At 41.5% G+C, this 21942-nt stretch overlaps 1 protein-coding gene across 1 annotated transcript; it reads left to right on the top strand.

Moving 5' to 3' along the window:
• The first annotated feature begins 232 nt into the window (after nt 1-232).
• LOC147179824 (sodium- and chloride-dependent creatine transporter 1) lies at nt 233-20250 on the top strand. The gene is made up of 14 exons (XM_086069183.1): nt 233-755; nt 3319-3600; nt 9807-9938; nt 10025-10352; nt 10556-10688; nt 12067-12201; nt 12303-12406; nt 14108-14232; nt 14307-14419; nt 15868-16008; nt 17273-17375; nt 17453-17553; nt 17627-17797; nt 19361-20250. Exons 1-14 carry the CDS (start codon nt 725-727, stop codon nt 19487-19489), a joined length of 2028 nt encoding a protein of 675 aa, XP_085925309.1. The 5' UTR covers nt 233-724; the 3' UTR covers nt 19490-20250.
• Nucleotides 20251-21942: the final 1692 nt, after the last annotated feature.

The following is a 21942-nucleotide window of genomic DNA, read 5'->3' as shown; positions in this document are numbered from 1 at the left end:
AGGTGCATTTTTGAAAGCCTTATTAATCCGCGTGACTCTTGCCGTGCCGTCCCATCCACGGGACTCTGTCATTGTACCGTAGCGGGTTTTGATGATGATGATGATGATGATGATGATGATGATGATGATGATGATGATGATGGTGTGTACGTGCGCGCTCCCATCAGCCAATCACGACGCAGCAGCGGGGGAGGGGGACGGGTGGAGGGGTGACGACAATGCCTGTAACGTCACTTTTCAGTCTCAGTCTGCACCGCGGCATCACCAGAAGGTCCACCACGGACTCCCGAATCGGCTTTTTGGGGAACAGCTCGTTGGAAAAGAAGCTTTTGAAAAGCACCCGTTCACCCGAAAGCACCGGCTCTTTTTCGTCTAACGGTCCTCCATGAGATTCTTCAGGCTTACCTTCAAGTGCTTCGTCGACTGCTTCTGAGTCTCCTGCGTCCAACGGCGCCTGCTGACATTTACAAAAAAAAAAAAAAAAAACATCTCTCGGCTGCTCTCAAGTGTTCCAACGTGTGATTTGAAAAAACGATTTCTTAAGATTCTTAATTGTATTTTTGATATTTCAAAGAGGCGAAATAAACTGAGAAAATCAGAAACGAGGGTGCCTCTCTTGGCACGTTAACCCTCCCTCGTCTAAAAACCAACAGCAAGCTTGCTTTTTTTTTTCTCTCCCCCAATTTAAATTGAATACTTTTTTTTTTCTGGGCAGTTCAACAAAATGTCAGCTGAGATGGGAGAAAGTAGTCGAGGTGAGTATTTTTGAATTATTTGACATTCATGGATTGAGTCACATTTTATGCAAAGTGCCGCATCAGCATTTCATTACTCAACAAAATCTCACATATACTTTGGTTACGGAGACAAAACCTTTTTTACATATGTGTGGATCGAAATGCATTTGTATAGCTTTGGCGCAATAAGAGCCCCGTAAAAATGGCTGAAAATACCCAAATCTTTTCAAACTTTCTTGCCACTTTAATATGAACGTTGCAAATCTGTCAAATGAATCGGTCTGCCTCGCAGTCAGAGGTTGTGAGTTTGAATCTGGGCGCACGCCTTTCTCTGTAGTTTGCACACGTGACGTTCGAATGGCTTTTAACCACATATTTATTCTACCTTTCTTTTTACATTCCAAAAACATGCATTGTCCATCGATGCGAATGCTTGCGCTCTGATTGACTGGTCAGCTAAAATGGGCTCCAGCTCACACGTGACCCCGAATAGGAAAAGTGACTGAAAATGAATGAAAGGAATGAACTTCCATTTAACGTTATTGATCATGACTGTCGCTTTTCCTCGTCTATCCCCCCCCCCCCCCCCCTCACAATGCAGATTTGCACCCAGGACGTAGGTAGTCACAGCCATTCCTTTACCTTGCCCACTTTATTGCTCTTCTGATCACACACACACACACACACCAAACTGCTCTGATCTGGATTGAGCTGCCTCACTTTGCATCCACAAGCGTCAGCCGCTCTAATAACGATGCACTTGTACGCCCCCGGGGATGACATTGCCAAAAACGCTCCGCCGAGGTGCACCCAAAATATCTGGAAAAAATAAATAAAATAAAAAAACGATCTCAGTTACGAGCAGCAAGAGAGAAGCCCGAGGTGCAGATAAAGCGTGGTCAGTCTACGGCGCTGTGCTGCAGCACCACCAATCATCCTGACTGAGATGCAGACAGGCACAATGAATGTCGGGGGAGGGTTGACTCGGTGATGACAACGTAACTGCAACATGAGTATAAACATAACAATTTAGCAGACGAGCACGATCGAGAGAGGATGTCGAGTATTTCGTGAAGCCTGAAGCGATGCTTTTGTGTAAGCGTCGAATGAACGCGCAGTCCCCTCTTTCCTTCCATCCGCAAGCTGTGGTTATAAAAAGTATGCACACCCCTGTTCGAATGCCAAGTGTTTAAACTATGATAAATGTCCTTTAACTCATTCACTGCCATTAACGGCTACAGACGTAAAAAAATAGATAATTTGAACTATTACTATTTGTTTAAAAATGTTTCTACTTTTGTTATCAAGAGTATGAACAGATATAACATTTGTGATTAATTGTGAGTTAACTAGTGAAGTCATGCGATTAATTACGATTAAAAATGTGTGACGCCCCAAATTTTTAATAATCTTTAAGTCGCGTCAGGCGATTACATTTTTTTATTGTAATTAATCGCATGACTTCAATAGTTAACTCACGATTAATCACACATTTTATATCTGTATCTCTAAAAAAAATATATATATAGGTTTTCATACTCTTGTTAACAAAAGTGGGGGAAAAAAATTCAACTAATAGAAATAGTTCAAATGAATTTTTGACGTCTATAGCCGTCAATGGTAGTGAATGAGTTAATAATATCCAGAGATAATGTGGTTGCACATTATATTTCAGATGCTCTAGTCGGCTTTTTCTATCGCTGACTAATATTTGGAACTGCTCATAATTCCCTCCCCCTTTTCGAAAGCCCACTTCCAAAAGGTTTAGTGCCAATGCAATGCAACACTGCTTATCAACTGTTTTTAGCTGGAAATTGAAGAGCCACAAGTTGGAGAGAATTTTGAACGGTTCCAAAACCTCCATGCTTCTTCTTGGGAGAAAAAAAAAAGTGACAGGAAAAGCCTACTGAAACAGCTGACATTTATTTGGGGCTACCCAGAGGCACTTTCAATGGTGGCAGGTGTGTGTGCAGACTCATTCGGAACACAGCCTTATCCCCAGTTATAAGAGGGTGTGCACACTTTTGCAAACACATTATTTCACTTTGCATTTTTACTTTCCCTCTCTAAATGTAAAACAAAATAAACAAAATAATGGAATCGTACAGGTTGTATAGGTCACACTAATGTTGAGAAAAGTTTGGAAATGATTTCTCACGGTGCCATTTTTTCCCCAGATTTTTCAGCTGGGGTGTGTAGACTTTATATACCCATAGATGGTTGATGCAGTCTTTCTCAACTAGGGAGGTGGGGGATTGTGGGTACGATACAGGGTGGGTGCATATGCCCTCCTTTATTTTGCCATATGAGAATAAAGTGTAATTGCACATCCACTACAGTAGGTGGCAGTGGCACTCTTGCTGTCTGTAAGTGTGCAAGGAGGATTAGCTCCTCGACAGAAGTGTACTTACAACAATTTCATAAACAAATATTATGAATTTATAGTCCAGGTGGAGAGTTGGGGTGGCGCAAGCCATTTCCTTCCTGGGAGGGGGAATAATTGAGAAGAAACGAGCGTTAATGTCACTCATGATGAAGACTATTCATCCGGTTAACTATCTTCCCGTCTTTTCCCATCCAGGTGAAATCAGCCTCCCTCAGTTGGAGGCTGGGGAGATATCCGAAGGTGAGGCTGGGGGATCAGCTCAACCCCTGGTGCCGGTGCCTGGGGCGGGCCCAGGCTGCGGCGAGGGTGGCGGTGCCGGTCCGCCGCAGATCCCGGACGGCACTGTTGATGCGGTGCCAGCTGTGGAGAGAGAAACCTGGACCAGACAAATGGACTTCATCATGTCCTGTGTGGGTTTTGCTGTGGGATTGGGCAACGTGTGGCGCTTCCCTTACCTTTGCTACAAGAACGGAGGAGGTGAGCTTTGATGTGTAACACACACGCACACACATGACATGTTAGCATTGACAAACTGGGGCAACGTTTTTTTTCTCATTAATCATTTACAGTATTAAGCAAGGAATCAAAGTTTATCAGAAGAGGGTGTTTGAAATGGAGCGCACATGCTTGACTACGAAGCAAGTCATTCATGCATCCATTCATTCTGGAGAAAGTTGGCCAACATTGTGACTGAGGCTGTGCTGGAGCTTGCAGGGTACACCCTCAACTGGTTGCCAGCCAATCACAAGGCACATACAGCTGATATATAAATAAAAAAAAAGTCTACACACCCCTGATAAATAATTTCAGAACTTATTCCACCATTAATGTGACCTATAACCTGATCGACTCAATAAGGGAAGTAAAAAGATAATAACGGAGGGGGTGTGGATGTGTCCAGAATTCACCAATCACATTCATTCAACTCACGGGAAATGTGATTCAGCAGTCAGCAAATACACTCTAAAAACAGTACAACCATACTTGGGTCAAAAATGGACCGATCCACTACTTGGATAATTTCATTAAAAAAAAAAATATTTTTTTTAATTCGGCCAGTCAGGCGATATTTTTTTTAAATTGTAATTAATCACATGACTTCACTAGTTAACTAACGATTAATCACAAATTATATATCTGTTCTAAATTTACAATATTTTTTTCTAGGTTTTCATACTCTTGTTAGCAAAAGTGGAAAAAAATGTTAAACTAATAGAAATAGTTTAAATGAATTTTTGATGTCTATAGCCGTCAATGGCAGTGAATGAGTTAACATTGTGTTTGTGGAATATGACTAAAGATGCCAAACCTATCTCAGTGGGCGGCCATTTTGCCACTTACTGTTGACTGAAAATGACATCTCTGTTGCTCATGGATCAGGTAACAACCAATCACGGCTCAGCTTCAGCAAACGGGCGAGATACACGATTGGTCATTACTTGAGCCCTGAACAACCGTGATGTCATTTTCAGTGGACAGCAAGTGGCAAAATGGCCGCCCCGAGATGGATAAAGACAGGTGGATCTTGCTGCCTTATGCATATTCCACAAACGCAATATTAATGAGAATGTTGTGTTTAAACACGTACAGCATGCTATTGTAAGTATTTTTTTGTGGTTGACTTTTTTAACAAATGCATGCATGACAGTTGTTTGGCCATGGAACGAAAGCAAGCTCACGGTTGTTGTGATATTACGACACGCCGTAGTAATATAATGTAAATCATTGAATGTTTGACTAGTCATTTACTACCTGCTGTAAGTTCAAACATGAGCAAGAGTTGCGTCATTGATGCATATTCTGCGGTTGGCAGACGGGACAAGGTCGTGCCTCCGGTATTGTCATGTTGCCAGTTGCACCGGGTGCTATTAACTCATTCACTGCCATTGACGTCTAAACATTTTTTTTATCTGAACTATCTCTATTAGTTTAAAAAAATTCCCCTCTTTTGTTAAAAAGAGTATGAAAAGCTAGAATTTTTTCATTGTATATTTAGAACAGATATCAAATTTGTGATTAATCGAGAATTAACTAGTAAAGTCATGTGATTAATAACGATAATTAAAAAAATTATTTTCTTTTTTTTTAAATTCATTCACTGCCATTGACGGCTATAAACGTCGAAAATTAATTTGAACTATTTCTCTTAATTTTAAATGTTTTACACTTCTGTTAACAAGAGTATAAAAACCTTTAACATTTTTCATTGCACATTTAGAACAGATATAAAATGTGCGATTAATCGTGAGTTAACTGGTGAAGTCATACGATTAAATACAATTAAAAATTTTAATTGCCCGTCGCCCCTAATTTTCTATATATTTTTAAAATGAATTTATGGCAGCAAATAAGTTAATGAGCACGTTTACCATCTGATGAGATAACGAAGGCGTCGGCTATGTCAGGTTTTGTCATGTGACAGTAAAGTAGACCAACAAAGTATTATTGCCTGGCTGTGAGCACGTAACGAAAATGCCGCCTCGCCTCCATTCCCTTTATTATCGCCGCTTAACAGATGTACACGATGTCCTGCAGTCGCACACACGCACACGCCTCTCCCCGTGCCCTTTCCATTTTCATCCATGCCAACGTGTCCAATGGTAACCTGCTGAGATTATTGCCTTTGCCCTTCTCTTATCCTCGCCCCACCCACTTGTCCATATTTTTTTTTTTACGACGTGCTGTGTTGAAATTAAGGCCAATGAGTGGTTGTGTGTGTGTTTGTATCTTAGTCTTAGTCCAGCCCTCCCTCTGGCTTGTGTGTTTGTCTCGTGACCCACAGCTCTGATACCCACATTCTGGTATCGAATAACAATGGCCTGCTTCACACAGCCCCCCCCCCACCCCTTCTCCTGCCCTGCACTCTTGTTGCTTTATGTAGGTGCTCTCTCTGTGCCTGATAAGATGGCATTGGGATACACAATAATAATGTCCTCTTTCTCGCCCTACGCGCATCCGCTAAACAATTTCATTGTGTGTCCTTGACCAGCCTCGAGTTGACCTTCCAACACAGCAACAGTTTCAGATAAGAGCTGAGTCCAACTCCCACTCGATCGCCCCGTGTACTAATGTCCATATTTATTTATTTGCGACGCTGCCTGCTGTGCACGGTCCAGTTCTTATCAGAGAGGATTTACCTAAGCCTATTAACTCGTTCACTGCCATTGACGGCTATAGACGTCAAAAATTAATTTGAACTATTTGTATTAGTTTTAACGTTTTTCCCACTTTTGTTAACAAGAGTATGAAAACCTAGAATTTTTCTATTGTACATTTAGAACAAAGAAAAAAGAAAAGATTATTAAAAATGAGGAGCGTCAGGCGATTCAATTTTTTAATCGTAATTAATTGCATGACTTCACAAGTTAACTCTCGATTAATCACAAATTTTATATATTTTCTAAATGTACAATCCCAAAAATTCTAGGTTCTCATACTCTTGTTAGCAAAAGTGGAAAAAAAATGTTAAACTAATAGAAATAGTTCAAATGAATATTTGACGTCTATAGCCGTCAACGGCAGTGAATGAGTTAAGGACGCAGTTCGCCATAACTCGGGCCAATAGGTTGGCTTGGGGTGTCTCTGCGAAATCCTTTCTCTCCTCTCATTCCATTCACGCCTCCCATCTCATCTGGTGCTCTCGTTCGTCTCTGTCTCTCGCTCTCCCGCCCCTGTCTCTTCTGTTTGAGTCACGCTCACCAATGTTGCCTTATAAGGCTGCGGCTCTCTACTCCCGTAAAATGACATGTGAACGAGGCACAAATTGTCAATCGATAACTCGGCTCCGGTGCCAGTCGGCCTAATGCAGATCGCCGTGTCATTTATTTATTTATTTTCCCTGCTTTTGCCAGAACCCCCACCCCACCCCTCGTCCCACTTTTTCAGCCTCCCTCCTCTATGATCCATCCATCTTTCCCTCCTTTGCTCTTAGCCAGCCTGTGCGCTGCGTCACAGGCGGTCACATGACCGCCTCATTGCAATTCTGTTCAAACGACATTTTGGGTTTGAATTGCCTCACGCCCCTCGTTTTTGCTCGGTGGTGTCTTTCTTATTCACAGGATGCTTTCTATAGGTGCGATGTGAAAAGAAGCTCGCTCCGGGCCAAATCCCGCCAATCAAAACCAAACAAATCCTAGCTTTCTCTATCAGGACTAATTACTCATGAACAACTCCCATCATCCCTTTGCTGTCTCTGCTCGCTTGCCTCTTTATGCGTTTCAGGACCAAGGAGCACAGTGTGTTTTTCTCTTACGTGCATTTGCATTTAAACACTTCTCAGCTTGAAGTTTTGCTCTCTTTTTGTTGTGGCTTATGTAACACCATATTGCAGTCCATAATAGTTAAATAGTACGGGTGGGAATCTTTGAATGTCTCTCGATTCAATTCTGATTTTTGGGCAAGCGATTCGATTTTTTGATTAAGAACGATTTTTGATTCAAAATGATTTGATTGACAATGATTTTTGCTTCAATCTATAGATGTGCAAGGAATTGTAATGATCTACTACAGTCTGATTCGCTAATGCTAATTAGCGCGCTACTCGCGGCACTTTTATCACACAAAAAAAAACGTCTCCACACTGCAAAAAAACAACTTTTATTGGAATAACTTTTTCCTTCTACTCTCTAATGTGGCTACAACTTAACAGTGTATTAGACCGCGTGGAACCACACTGCCCCTCAGTGGCCAAACTGGGTACAACATGAACAGTGCTCCAAATAAAGGCACACACAGACAAAGGCAAGACAGTATAAAATAATTTCAATAAAATTAAAATATTTAAAATCGATTCTGAATCAATTTTTTGGCACACCCCTATTAAATAGCATGTGTTGTATGCTGACACTACATATGATTTTCCTTTTCAACATTGCACACTTAATCAAAGTGGATATTTCATGTTATTTTTTGATTAACAGGTACAATTGTTTGGTCTCGTTCAAATAGCGAGAAATGCTGATTGGCCAATTTGTTGCGTTCAAATAAATACCTGCGTCGGATTTCGTAGGAAGAAATGCACATACATGGGATGTATATGTCTATCATACAGTAAGTATGATAGACATATAGAAAGAAAGTAAGATAAGTAAGATCATTTAGTAAATTATATTTCCAACAGGGAGACTAGACTGTCCATTTGTAACATAACTCCACCTTTCACTGCTTTTCACTACACACGGAGTATAATGTTTCAATAAACCGATAAATCATCCAGCCCAGTACATCGGCTGATATGAAGACTTTTCAAAAATAATAATAATTGACGGGAGTTTTCCCAATTAACTTATTCACTGCCATTGACGGCTATAGACGTCAAAAATTCATTTGCACTATTTCTATTAGTTAAAAAAAAAAAATCCACTTTTGAGTATGAAAACCTAGAAAAAAATGTATTGTACATATAGAACAGATATAAAAATTGTGATTAATCTTGAGTTTAATTAATTAATTAATTAAACAAAATAGAAAAAAATTAGGGGCGTCAGACGATTCAATTTTTTAATTGTAATTAATCGCATGACTTCAATAGTTAACTCACGATTAATCAAAAATGTTATATCTGTTCTAAACGTACAATACATTTTTTTCTAGGTTTTCATTGTCTTGTTAACAAAAGTGGGGGAAAAAAAGTGAAACTAACAGAAATAGTTCAAATTAATTTTTGACGTCTATAACCGTCAATGGCAGTGAATGAGTAAAAAAAATAATAATCATGAAACAGTAAACGCTTGTCAATAGGTTTGGGCAGAAAGTATAGGAAATGCATGGCTGAAAGAATCTTATTCTGTGTGAATCGCATCCTTCTCAACCCTAGAAATCCGTATGAATTATTATTAATACCCTACAGACAGTACTTACTTTGCTCCATATATTTGATGCTACCGTACACTATTCGCGCAGCACTGACCAGTAATGGGCGCCCTTTGCGACAACCACTGGCGACATTTATAGTACAGAACATATAGACATCATCTTGAACACATCATATGACGCTGCAGCCATTTTGGATGTGGCAAAATGCCGATGCCTCGTTCATTTCAGCCAACCGTAATTCTTTGGACTAATACCGAACCATTACTATTGATTGCATTTTATCATACGATTATCATTTGCCAATTTTATGGCTAATACGACGGCCACATCCAATATGGCTGATGTGCTGACCTATCGTTCTGAACTGGCCACCCGGTTCAACGGGTGTCTGCAACAGAAATAAAAAGGAATAAAAGGAACACAAAATGGTGGTTCTTTTTATGAAACCGGTTCAAATGGTTCTTTAGTTGCCGACCCAAATGTAATATGTGCCTCCTCACATACCATACAGTGATTACGCCAGGGACAGCCTAAATGCGTAATGTACAAAAATGGAAATGTTTCTTTAGTTATTATTATTATTAATATTATTCATGTCTAGTGTACATCAGTATGGTTTAAATCTTGCTCTCTGTACATCATATTTCAAATATAATTCTGTCAAAGAGCTCTGTTTCTGTCAAATACTGTATTACGCCTGTATTTCATAACTTTGTTGTAAGCCCCCCCCCCCCAAAAAAAAGAAGTTATTTAATTCATTATATACTGTATATATTTAAAGTATATTGGCATCGGCCTCCAAAAAAAAATCCAAATTTCCCGGCCCGATATAGTTTCATGTGACGAGCTGTTGTTGTTTCCACGCGCAGGTGTGTTCCTCATCCCTTACCTGCTGATCGTGTTCATCGGGGGCATCCCCGTCTTCTTCCTGGAAATCTCTTTGGGGCAGTTCATGAAGCAGGGAGGGGTTTCCGCCTGGAACATCGCACCCCTTTTCAAAGGTTGCCGCTCAGTGTCAGACAGGAAGAGTACGCAGTGGACATCATTTCATTCATTCATGTCCTGATCTTCCTCCTCTCCTGATCAGGTTTGGGCTTGGCCTCAATGGTGATTGTGTTCTTCTGCAACACCTACTACATCATGATTCTGGTGTGGGGTCTCTACTTTCTCTTCCACTCTTTCACCAACCCGCTCCCGTGGGCCACCTGCGGACACACTTGGAACACCCCCAACTGTACCGAGGACTTCCGCCGCAGCTGCCACAACCGCAGTGGCGCGCAGCTATCCACTGCCGCGCAAACCACCAAGCCCCTCGCCTCTGTGCTTCCGCTGGACGCATCCGCAACCCTTTCGTTCCTTAACAACAGCTGCGTGGAAACGGAAGGCATGCGCTCACCAGTCATCGAGTTTTGGGAGTATGTAGCTCTTCTCCGCTCATTTGATTAGATAGCTAGGGTGCGCTAACAATAGCGGCCATAGTTGAATTATTTCTGCTACATCATGATCGTTGAGTGATTCTGACGAGAATACTAAAATTGCTTCAGAGTAATACTGACCCTTAATGACAACGATTTCGTTCTCGATTTGGAATTGTTGAAGCTTATGTTCTCATCCCCAGACGCAAAGTTCTCCGCCTGTCCGGCGGTATTAATGAACCCGGGGACATCAGCTATGAAATGGTGCTGTGTCTCCTCGCCACCTGGGTCATTGTTTACTTCTGCATGTGGAAGGGGGTCAAATCTACGGGCAAGGTAGGCTTCATCTTGATTTGCAAATGACTAAATCATAATTACGGATGTAACATTTTGGGTTTTACGGAGCATAGGTCAATTGTCGTGTATTTATATCCAGTCTCTTTCCGCTACCAAAGTTATAGGCTGTATTTCTGTCGTTACCTGAAAGCTGAAATAATTGTGGCATTTTGCCCTTTGACCCCCAATCAGCTTTGATGTCGTGAGAGGATCAGTGTCTAGACTGAAACCCGTAACAGCTCACATTCTTCTGCTTATTGTGGGGTTGGTTTTTTTTAATCATGGAAATGTGCACTTCGACTATTTTAGTCAGATAATAATTATACAGTAATCCCCGCCTCCATTGTGGGAGTCGCGTTCCAACCGCCCCAACCAATAATAAGTGAAATCTATTTAAATACACGAGGCATATTTTTATATAATTTACAGCACTTTGAAATATATATTTTTAGGTATTTAAAGACACTTTTATAATTAAAAAAAATTGTACAAACACAGTAAAAAAAGAAAAAAGAAAAAGGAAGAAAAATCCACGTTGTAGTGGGCCCACAAAGCGTAACCCGCAATATAGCGGGGGATTACTGTATAAAAATGCACTGATCCCTTATGGCACGCTCCAATAAACAATTTTCAGAGCGTTGTATTGTTGCAGCTGCTCAATGCATTGCCATGCTTAGTAGCTACAATGTATGGAGAGTCTAGTTTGTGTCTCCACTATCCAGATTTCAAAAGGCAAGGGGAAAAAAAAAAGAAAAGAAAAAAGAATGAGAATCAGCTAACCTGCTTGTAAGCCGATTAGCAACGTTCCACCATGTAGATATTTGCAATTTGGAAAGAGGCCATACTCACCCCCAGATCAAGGCAAATATGTGCTTTTCTCAGGAGTTGACTTTTATACTGACTTAGCTTATACTGTTAGCGGGTAGCAGGGGCAGCGTTTTTGGACGTTTGAAAAGGTCTGCCAAAAACCCCTGCTATTGCAGGAGGTTTACAAATTGTCTGGCTTTCCATTTTACAGGCTACCTTTTCTTCAAAGTAACTTGACAGGGCCCATTACACATCTTCACCGAGGACCTAATGGGCTTAAGACTTGAGTATTTACAAAGCAGGTAATTGCTTAATCAAAGTGATAAAAACATACTTTGGTGCAGTTACATTTGACCATAACAAATAAACCACATAGCCTGTTTCTAGTCAATACAAATGTATCTTATTATGCATTTCATTTAATGTGGCAAGTTTGAATGTCTTCAACAGTTTACTGTTAATTTTCACCATGTGAGTTCTGACTTCAGTTCAACTTCACCTACCCATCAAAATCCAGCACATTTCTCCCGTGCCTCCTGTTCATTGTCTGTATTTTCCCCTCTTCCTGTAGATTGTGTACTTCACAGCTCTATTCCCGTACGTGGTTCTGGTTGTTCTTTTGGCCCATGGTGTCACCCTACCTGGAGCCTTAGATGGGATTATATACTACCTGAAACCAGATTGGTCCAAACTAGGAGAAGCGCAGGTACACTCATATTTGTACTAACTCCTGGCTTCTTCATGAACACACGGCTGAATTTGACATCCAAGCCCGCCATTCAAAACGTTGTTACGCCTTTGTGGTAGGTGTGGATTGATGCTGGCACCCAGATTTTCTTCTCTTATGCCATCGGACTGGGTGCCCTGACAGCGCTGGGCAGCTACAACCGCTTCCACAACAACTGTTACCAGTAAGCCGAAACACTGTGTGAAAGCAGACCCTCACCGACACTGGAATTAACTCGACATAACTCGAGCTTTCTGTGACCTTTGACCTGAGTACTACAAACATAATATTTGAAATGTGGAACACGAAACCAGTGCTGTTTTTTGAAGCCATGATTGTTTCAGTCTTAGTTTTAGTCTTTTGGTTGAACATTTGAGTCATTTCTCTATATGGTAGTCAAAAAGGTTTTATTCTAGTTTCAGTCACATAATTAGACAAAATACTACTGTTAAGAAAATAGCATGGCCTTAACTATAATACAAGTACACTGTAAAACAAAAATCTATTTTGCTAACGTTACTTAAGCTTCATTTAAACAGACGGGGAAGAGAAAAAGGTCCTAAATGTGTTTCAGTTCATGTTTAAGCTAATAAACTGACATTAGCACAACAAAGCTAACTTTAGCCTAAAGCTAGGAGCAGCGCATTTGCGCCACTAGTAATGTGGGAAAACTTAAAGTTAACAATGAAATTTATCACAAGCCGAATGTCGAGGAATGTTGAATAACATTATAAAGATTTGTTAAGAGGACTTTTTGCAGATGGTTTTAGTATATTAACGTTTGTTGCTAGCATATTTGGAAAGTGTGTAGTAAGCAGGCTACAATATAACCAGAATGTCCCGCATCTGGCATATTCTCAGCTTTTGATTGGTTGCTGAAAGATGAGTTCAGATCTTGAGGTGTGTTAGCTTAGCTCTGCTTACCAAACAGTCTTAGCTAGGTCGTTCATGTATTGTACATTTCGTTGCTGTGACTCAGTGTTTGGATTTTGTTTGTTTGCTACTTACAGCAGTGATATCTGTGGACTGTTACCCACAGTGGAAATATCGTGTATCGGTTTTCATAAATAGACACAGTCGACAGTTGCAGTAGTTTACTGTAGTTAAACAGCCGTGCTTACACTCGGAATTGAGCTGCTGTGTGAACATAGCCTACCAATATCTAGCATAGTGTGGCGTAGCAAGTTTACGTGGCTGTTAATTGCTGTTGTAATTGTTTATTTAACGCTAAGTGTGGCTAGAGAAGACATTTAATTGGCGGTCGAGATTTGCGCTGCTGTGTTAACCTCAACCTCCACTGCTCAATTCTTTTGATTACGCATGTGCATTAGGATTCCCCCGAGTGCTCTCAGACATGACCGGACATGCTTCTGCCGGATGAGTGAGGCTCGCAGCTGTAGCAATTTATTAATGACCATCATCAATTAATACCATTCTTTTCCTCTGTCGGGGATGATTTTTCTTGATTCGTTGCCAGCACGTTAAATTCACTCCATTGTAATAGCGGTGTAAAAACAAACAAACAAACAAAAAGCGAAAAAGAGAGAGGGAATCTGAGATAAGAGTTTCCATATTTATACAAGCATGTGTGTTTCATCCTGCGATGGGATATGTTTAGATGCAGCATGTAGCCATTAGGTCTTTCACCCTGTCTCCCCTCACACTTGGAGCCAAACTTGCTGTTGCCATATTTGCCACAAGGACAACAGCAGCTTGTCGAGATATATTTATCTACTCTTTATCCCCCATTTATCAGCCAAGCCCAGCCTTTCTCTTGCCAATAATTCTTGTGTCCTGCCTGTCATGTTTCAACATATTAGGAAGCGTACTTTTCCTCACTTATAATCCCTATTTGTGCGTTGTCTTGTTTCTTACTTTTCTCCAGGGATGCGTTTGTGCTGGCACTCATTAACAGCGGAACCAGCTTCTTTGCCGGCTTTGTTGTGTTCTCTGTGTTGGGTTTCATGGCTGCAGAGCAAGGTGTGGACATCAGTAAGGTAGCTGAGAGTGGTAAGTACATGGAGTATGCTGAAAAACACTACATGGAAGGCCCTTTTTACATCGAGCTGTTTGTTAACGTGTAGGACCCGGCCTGGCATTTATAGCCTACCCCAAGGCTGTGACTTTGATGCCTCTGGCACCACTATGGGCAGCACTCTTCTTCTTTATGTTACTCGTACTTGGCCTGGACAGTCAGGTAAGGTAGTCTGCATCAACACCTCTTTCTTTCCTTCTCATTTTCCTTCACATTGCTGCGGTCTGTACTCCACTTGTCCAGTTTTTTTTTTTGTGTTGCATTTCTGTGCAACGTGTTCGTTTGTGTGTCCGTTTGTGCCTACATCTATTGTCATTTGTCTGTGGGCTTCTGTGTCATTCACACAGTCATTCTACTGTCCATTCATGCTCTCTCACTGGCTATTCTTTGCCTGGTTTCTTGTCTGTGCAGAATGGATCATGTGTCAGTAACGACTACAGCTGTTACCCTTTCAGGTTATTTTGGAGGTTGACCCTCATGATATGCTGAAACGTTCCAAAGATGATACCTGGAGAATTGTAGTCAGTACTACAATGTGTCAATGTCAATGTGTCATCGGCAATTACCATCCAAATGAGTTTCGAATTGCAGTCTGGTTGCATCGGATCTAACAGGAGCTTGACTTAATTGGCTAAATTGTGGTGCATCTACTGTATCACCCAGGAGTCACCAACCTTTTTGAAAAAGAGCTACTTCTTGGGAACTGATGAATGCGAAGGGCTACGAGTTTGATACCACTTTGGATATAAGAAATGTGTTCAAATGTACATTAATAATGGCATTATCAAGGCCTGACATATTTAATTGGCTCTTTTAAAATACACGCTAGTCCGAAATCAGCAACAACAAAAAATGTAAACAATAGTTTGTATTTATTGATTGATTTTTCTACACTTGAGCACACTACAACATAAGACAAAGATAATAATATTCAAGCCCCTTGGAAAAAAAGGGCAGGAAGTCAGCCAATTTATGCTAATTTTCCTTTCTGTTGTAAAGTTAAAGAAATACCAAAGAGCAAAGTATTGTAAAACAGTCAAATGTTCTACCTGTACGTTATATCTTTATTGTTGTTTAGTCGGTTATCTGAATTGTATTCTCCTAAATACCGGAATAAATAAAAAAAATCTATATCGGTCAGGTTGACACGGATCATGTTCATGAATCCGCATAATAATTATGAAACAGATAAATATCTCTAAGCCGCATTTTATTTCTATAAAATCTGCTAGTGTTTACATTTTCAAACAATCACTACTCCAACATTCGTGGGAAACCCCAGTTATCCCATAGCTGGTGAGCTATTTTTAGAACAGGCCCACTCACGTAACCCTTGGGGACGACCTGGAGCCCGCGCGTACCCCGTTGGTGACTCCTGCCAAATGTATTATTGTGTATGAATTCAGTAGAGCTGACACTGAATTGAAATGCTGTTCAAGTAAAAGGAAAACATGAACTAAATGTGAGACTGACACATTTTTATTTTACATGAGCTTTACAGTTTTGTAGCACTATCTTGCATCTTGTGAGTTGCAGTCATACGTTCACTCTTTTTGTTTCAATATGACTCTTATCTACTATCCTGCTCTCATTTGTCATTTTATTTCAAGTTTGTCGGAGTAGAGGGTCTGATAACCGGCGTCATGGACATGCTTCCTCCCAAGTCCGCCCTGGCCACCTTGCGGCGAGAAGTGGTGGCAGCCATCTGCTGCATCATCTGCTTCTTCATTGACATGTCCATGGTCACAGAGGTACAAACTCCCGTTCATAACTTCCCCGTTACCAAGTTGTCATCAGCACTGAGAGCCATTTTAACGTTGGCAGGAAATGATAATATTAAACGTTGAGATATTGGACAAAAGCCAGGTCTTATTGCTATCAAAGTCCACTAAGGTTCCTGTTGGCAAGATTATTCATTTATAACTCGCCACCAAAGTACGGGTAGGTGTCATATAAAAACATTGATATAAGTCGCGTTTCCACCGCAGGAACTTCGGGGTAAATTTACGGGGCCAGCCCCGTATGTGCGCGTCTCCGCTGCAGGAGACTTCCCAACCGGGCCACATTTACAGGAACTTACGGGGACGAGCTGAGGTCCTACTCGAGGGTAGGTACTCCGCCGGCCCGATAAACTCCCGATCGGGCTTTTGTGCTGATTGGCTAAAAATTATTTAATGTAAAAAATTATCTTACCTTCATGCGCGACGATGATGCAGTCTTCGGCTTAAGTCTCTTCCACCAAAACAATTCTCTTAATAATCCTTTGCCTATTTTCATTCCACTCTACTGTTATCCTTTTTAAATTATTCATCTGGACGCCGTCTCCTCTCACTCAAACCATCCATCCACGCCAAGAACATAAAAAAAGCAGAAAAAAACAGAAACCGCCACAAGTTTTCGCTCGTTGTTCTGATTTTTGCGGCGCCCTGCTTGGGTGACGTCACAGAAACCGTCGCAAGGTGTCGATCGAAACTCGTGACTTGCAAGTCAGCCTTTTCAAATTCTGCATTTCAACGTTGTCTCCTCTCACTCAAACCATCCATCCACGCCAAGTACATAAAATAAAAAGCTGAGAAAAACAGCAACCACCTAAAAATGTTCTCTTTCTTCGTTGTGATTTTCGTCGCGCGGTGCTTGAGTGACATCACGGTATTAACCGTCGCACGGCGTTTACGTGTCGATCAAAACTCGTGACGTCCCGAAATGGGTCGTACTCCGCAGTGGAGCCACAGCCACAGGCGGGCCGGCTGAGAGGACGGTTCCTGTGAAAGTCCCTACCCCCCTCCCCATACCCGAACGTCATGTGGTGGAAACGCAGCAATAGGTAATTTTTATCTAGAAATTTGAAAAAGATTTATCCTTGAAGCCGCTTTGAGGATGTTGACACGTCTGAATAGGCACACAAAACCATTTAAGGCATGACTAAGCAGTTGCAAAGCTCCAAATAGGTCACGTATAAAATATTAACTGCAAATTTGCCATGTTAACTACGCTCACGTTCTTTCTTCCTGCCAGGGAGGGATGTACGTCTTCCAGTTATTTGACTACTACTCTGCCAGCGGCATCACTCTGCTGTGGCAGGCGTTCTGGGAGTGTGTGGTGATTGCGTGGGTCTATGGTAAGATACGAGCCGCGTCTTGATCAACAATCGAACGCCAGCAGACTTTCACAATGCTTTTGGAACCCTCTTGACAGGCGCCGACCGTTTCATGGACGACGTGGCCCGTATGATCGGCTATCAGCCCCTTCCCTACATGAAATGGTGCTGGTCCTACATCACGCCACTTGTCTGCGTGGTGAGTGTATTTTGTATTGTTGTCGTATTTGGTGTGCCCGCTGGTGGCAAATGACATTGACGTCTGTTACTAGGGAGTGTTCCTGTTCCATGCGGTCAACTACAAGCCCCTAACCTACAACACTGTGTACACATACCCGTGGTGGGGTGAAATGCTTGGCTGGGCTTTGGCCCTTTCCTCCATGCTTTGTATTCCACTCACTGTTGTCTATAAGCTGCTGCGATGCAAAGGATCACTGCGAGAGGTCAGTATGTTTGACTGCATGTCCAGACAAGTTATTTTTTTTTCTTTTTCTCCTTGTCATTGTCAAACAAATCACAAAGAATGTGTGACCATAGTTACTGCTGTTTGCTACATGTCAATTTGGATGATTCATTAGACAAGATCTGTCAAATAGTTCTCCATCACTGTTGTTGAATCCGAGCAACCGGACTTGTTGCTTCACCTTTTCGTTTAAGACTTTAACGACAGTGCTCCCTGAAGCTTGGTAGTCAGGTCAGGAAGTCATTGGGTTTTCATGGTGCTATAGATAGTATTCACATGACATCACGTGTGCCGTTCACAGGTCCATGGAATGTCGAATGGGAACGGACAAGGAAAGTGTCCGGAATTGCAAAGACAAATCGAAAAGGATTTCCATCCGACAAACTCTATTAGAGTGTGTTGTGGTCCGACCATAATGCGATCGTGATATATGTGAGCCGCTAGCTCTGGCTAAAAATAGATCTAGTGGTCAAGACGTTCGATTTTGAGATCTCTCCTTAAGGTCTGTTATTTTCCCAGCCGCCCAAGAGTTGAAATTGTTGTTAAAGTGTACAAAAACAAGTGATGAATCAACAATGTTGTTGTTTTTGCTGTAACATGCTAGCGCTAGTAGCTAGCGCGGTCGGGAAACTAGCTAACTTGAGTTTAAAAATAACCCGAGATTCTTCACCTCAAATTCACAAATGATAAATGCACAAAGCAATCAATAAAAGCCAAAAGTACAGAAGAATGTCCGTGTTTTGGGATCGAGCCATCCTACCTACCTCAGAGCATACGTGATGTTGCCATGTAGTCCGGTCCGCAAATGTCTGTATTCTAATCGATTCCACTAATCAAACGTTTCACCGTGTACCGCTGCAATGCAAGGCGCGTTGAGCTAAATCTCCCGCTTACGTCTTGCTTAAACAAGTAACGTTCTAGGAAGCTGGGGGGGTGACATTCATCAATAACTAAAGAACATTCCGTGTGAACACAGCTGAGTCCGCTGGAAAGTTGACCCACCATGAGGGGCCGACTCGCGATCCCGTGACGTCAGTGAATGCTATCTATACATTTGATGCAGTTGGGAACAAACATCAATATGTGCTGGAGTCAGAAATAAGTCAAAGTGTTGTCACTGACATTTTCCGAGAGCTTGGATTGTGGTAAAAATCGCAACTATCGAACAATTGAAATGTCAACTGTTTGGCATATAACGTGTATTGACTTTCCTTATTGTTCACATCATCATGACGTTATGCCATTTGCCACTTCTTTTACAGTCGACAGCAAGTGGCAAAATGGCCGCCCCGAGATGGATTAAAACGAATGCATTTTGCTGCTCAACTCATATTCCACAAACACAATATTCATCAGAATGTTGTGTTTAGACGAGCGGCAACACATACACAATATGATCGTAAAGAACATTTTGGGGTTGAGTTCCCCATTTAATCAATACTGATTAGAACGTAAACCCAATGACATCATGGTTTGAAGTCGAAACATCTGCGCGGTAGCTTGATTCAAGTCTTGTTATGTGCTTTTATCTTTCCTCATGCAGCGCTGGCAGCACCTGACCACCCCGATTTGGGGCAGACATCACCTGGAATACCTTGCCCCAGAGAGCGAGGCCAAACTGCTGCCCCCTGCAGGATCTAAAAACGACCATCTCTTCGAAAGTGCCGTCTGATCGTCAAAAAAAAAAAAAAAAAAATACAAATAAAAAAGAGATCCCCAAAACCAAGATCGCCCTCTGTACATCAGCTGCTCCTTTTAACTCGTCCACCTGTTAGGAATTACAACACCTCACATTGGAGTGGTGAGAGCAAAGCGCACCCTCAAATGTTAAAATACAGATGGACCAAATATTAATTGGAAAATAAGTGAGACACACACAACCTCTGTTGACAACTTGCCGTCACCTCTTCTACTCTCCCTTTTTTTTCTCCGCTTCTTGTGCTGTCCTGTCTGCCGTGTGTTGTGTCCTTTGTGCTTGCACTTAAGCGCTTTCTGTCAGGGTGCAGCAGCTTCATCCACATCGATACACTCAAATCACTATGTGAATATGAAATGAAATTATTAGTGAATACTCACATCTGCTGCTAAAATGGTTGGAGATGCGCGTGCACGCGCGTGTGTGTGTATGTGTGTGTCAGTTTGGCAGCTGTCTCCACGTTGCTTTCCACCATCTGTATTCGCTCATGAATTGTACAAAAATCACTTAAAAAAAAAAAAAGAAGAAGAAATGAAGACAATCCATGTCCAGATCCAAATGTGCTATGAGCCTACTGTGTGTATCCAGTGTTTGTGTATGGTCTGTGATTCAGTGTTATCAATAGGACTGCATCATTATCAGTATTTCCCCCTCAAGAAAGTTAGACTAGGATAAGAAAAATTACATGAATGGTGAGTTTGACGGCTATTAGACCCAATAAAAAGCCCAAAAATGAACGCAGTTTTCTGTTTTATTAGTACGCGTTTATGCAGAAAACCACCGAACCTTTTTAAGGTCATCCCAGTGCAGCGGCGCGATATCCGGCCGCGACAAAGAGGCTGTGTGTTTATTGAGCGACAAGTGCGTTCGCTTTACGTTTGTCCAAATCAATAAGTGCTTAGCTCACAGAAATAGAAAGGCCATAAAAGAAAATGCCACCGTGACACCGGGGTCCTTGAAATAGAATGGAGCTCAAGAAGTCAGCAGAATCAGATGTGTGAATACTGACTATAAATACACCCACGCCGAGTTCAGTAGTTCCTGCTGTCTTGAAGCATAACTATGAATGCAATTCTAACCTATTGTTCATCCTTTGCCGCCACAAATTATTTATTCAAGTTTCCGGTATAGGACCCATTCAGATTGAATGGTCCAAACTTGACTTTGTGATTAACAAATATATGCATCAATGGATTAGTTGTGGCACAAAACACTAGATGGATCCACTGATATTTTGCTTTTCTCTTCTACAGTCTATAAATACACACTCTTACTTGTCCTACATTCTCCTACTCAAACCTCTTCTGAGAGGCATAATGTGTAAGCACCTTAGTGACGCTCAGGTGACTTATCTCATTAGACAATATCATAAAAAAAGCCTGTTGTCAGAGCAACAGCTCCCCGCGTTTCCACGGCAACCATGTCAAGAGTGGCGGACTCTGCCTGTGGAGGGGGAGGAGACCACGCGGACCAATGGTGAGCGATGGAACGCCATCAGTACAAGAGCAGAACATGGCCAGTTGGAACAGGCTGGCCCCTGGTGGTAACATTTTGGCGTTGCAGGTAATTTGGACAATCCATTTCAGCAAAAATTGATTTATTATTATTATTTGCTTAGAACATAACCTTAGCCAGCTGCCCAGGAAAGGATTTGATCAGTAGCAATTTGCCGGCTCAATTTAAAATCACTGTCCAATTTAAAACCCAAGTTTGATACTGTTAGCTTCAGATAAGGGCCTAAGTCATTTGCATTGAACGTTCGGAATTCATTATCGATTGACAGTTCCGAACAATCTGGCACTTAAGACCCCTTTGAGCGGCGAAAACAAACGGCGGATTGTATTGCTTTTGCTTATGACTATAAAAATAAAAAATAATCCTCACAAATCAAATCACAACAATTCAAATTGCAATGCTTTTCAATGAGCGGAAAGCTTCCTTTCACCGAATTGACCGCCATTTTCATTTGTGACGTGGGCAATAGGCAGCTGCATTGGCGCTGTCCGGTGCTGCATCTGTCACCTTTGCATGTGAAACATTTTTACCATTGACATGCGGTCACTTATATTAGCCTTAACTATTCCGTTGAATATTTGTTGCCCAAATTCACTTGAAGCAACTTTCATATTGAACATTAACATGGTCGTGCTGTGTTTCATAGCTTCTTCTAAGGTTATCTTCTTTTCTTTTTCTGTTTTTGTGGATAAAATACATATCTGAGGTTAAGAAAATCAATTATTTTCTCAGCTAATTATTTTACATCCAAAGTTACTCATGTGTAACCCCGAACTTTTTTGTTGTTGTCATTTCTGTTCAGGTCAGGATAGCGGCAGCCAATCACTTTTCCGCCACCCGGAAGTGGCCTGGCGCCCCGTCTACGGTTTCATTCAATTTCATAATGTTTCCTAGAATAAGTTCTTACGGAGATA

Source organism: Leptonotus elevatus, chromosome 2 (assembly GCF_054856555.1).
Source record: "Leptonotus elevatus isolate MCC_2025b chromosome 2, RoL_Lele_1.0, whole genome shotgun sequence".
Classification (NCBI taxonomy): domain Eukaryota; kingdom Metazoa; phylum Chordata; class Actinopteri; order Syngnathiformes; family Syngnathidae; genus Leptonotus; species Leptonotus elevatus.
This window is presented reverse-complemented; position numbering and strand designations above follow the sequence as displayed.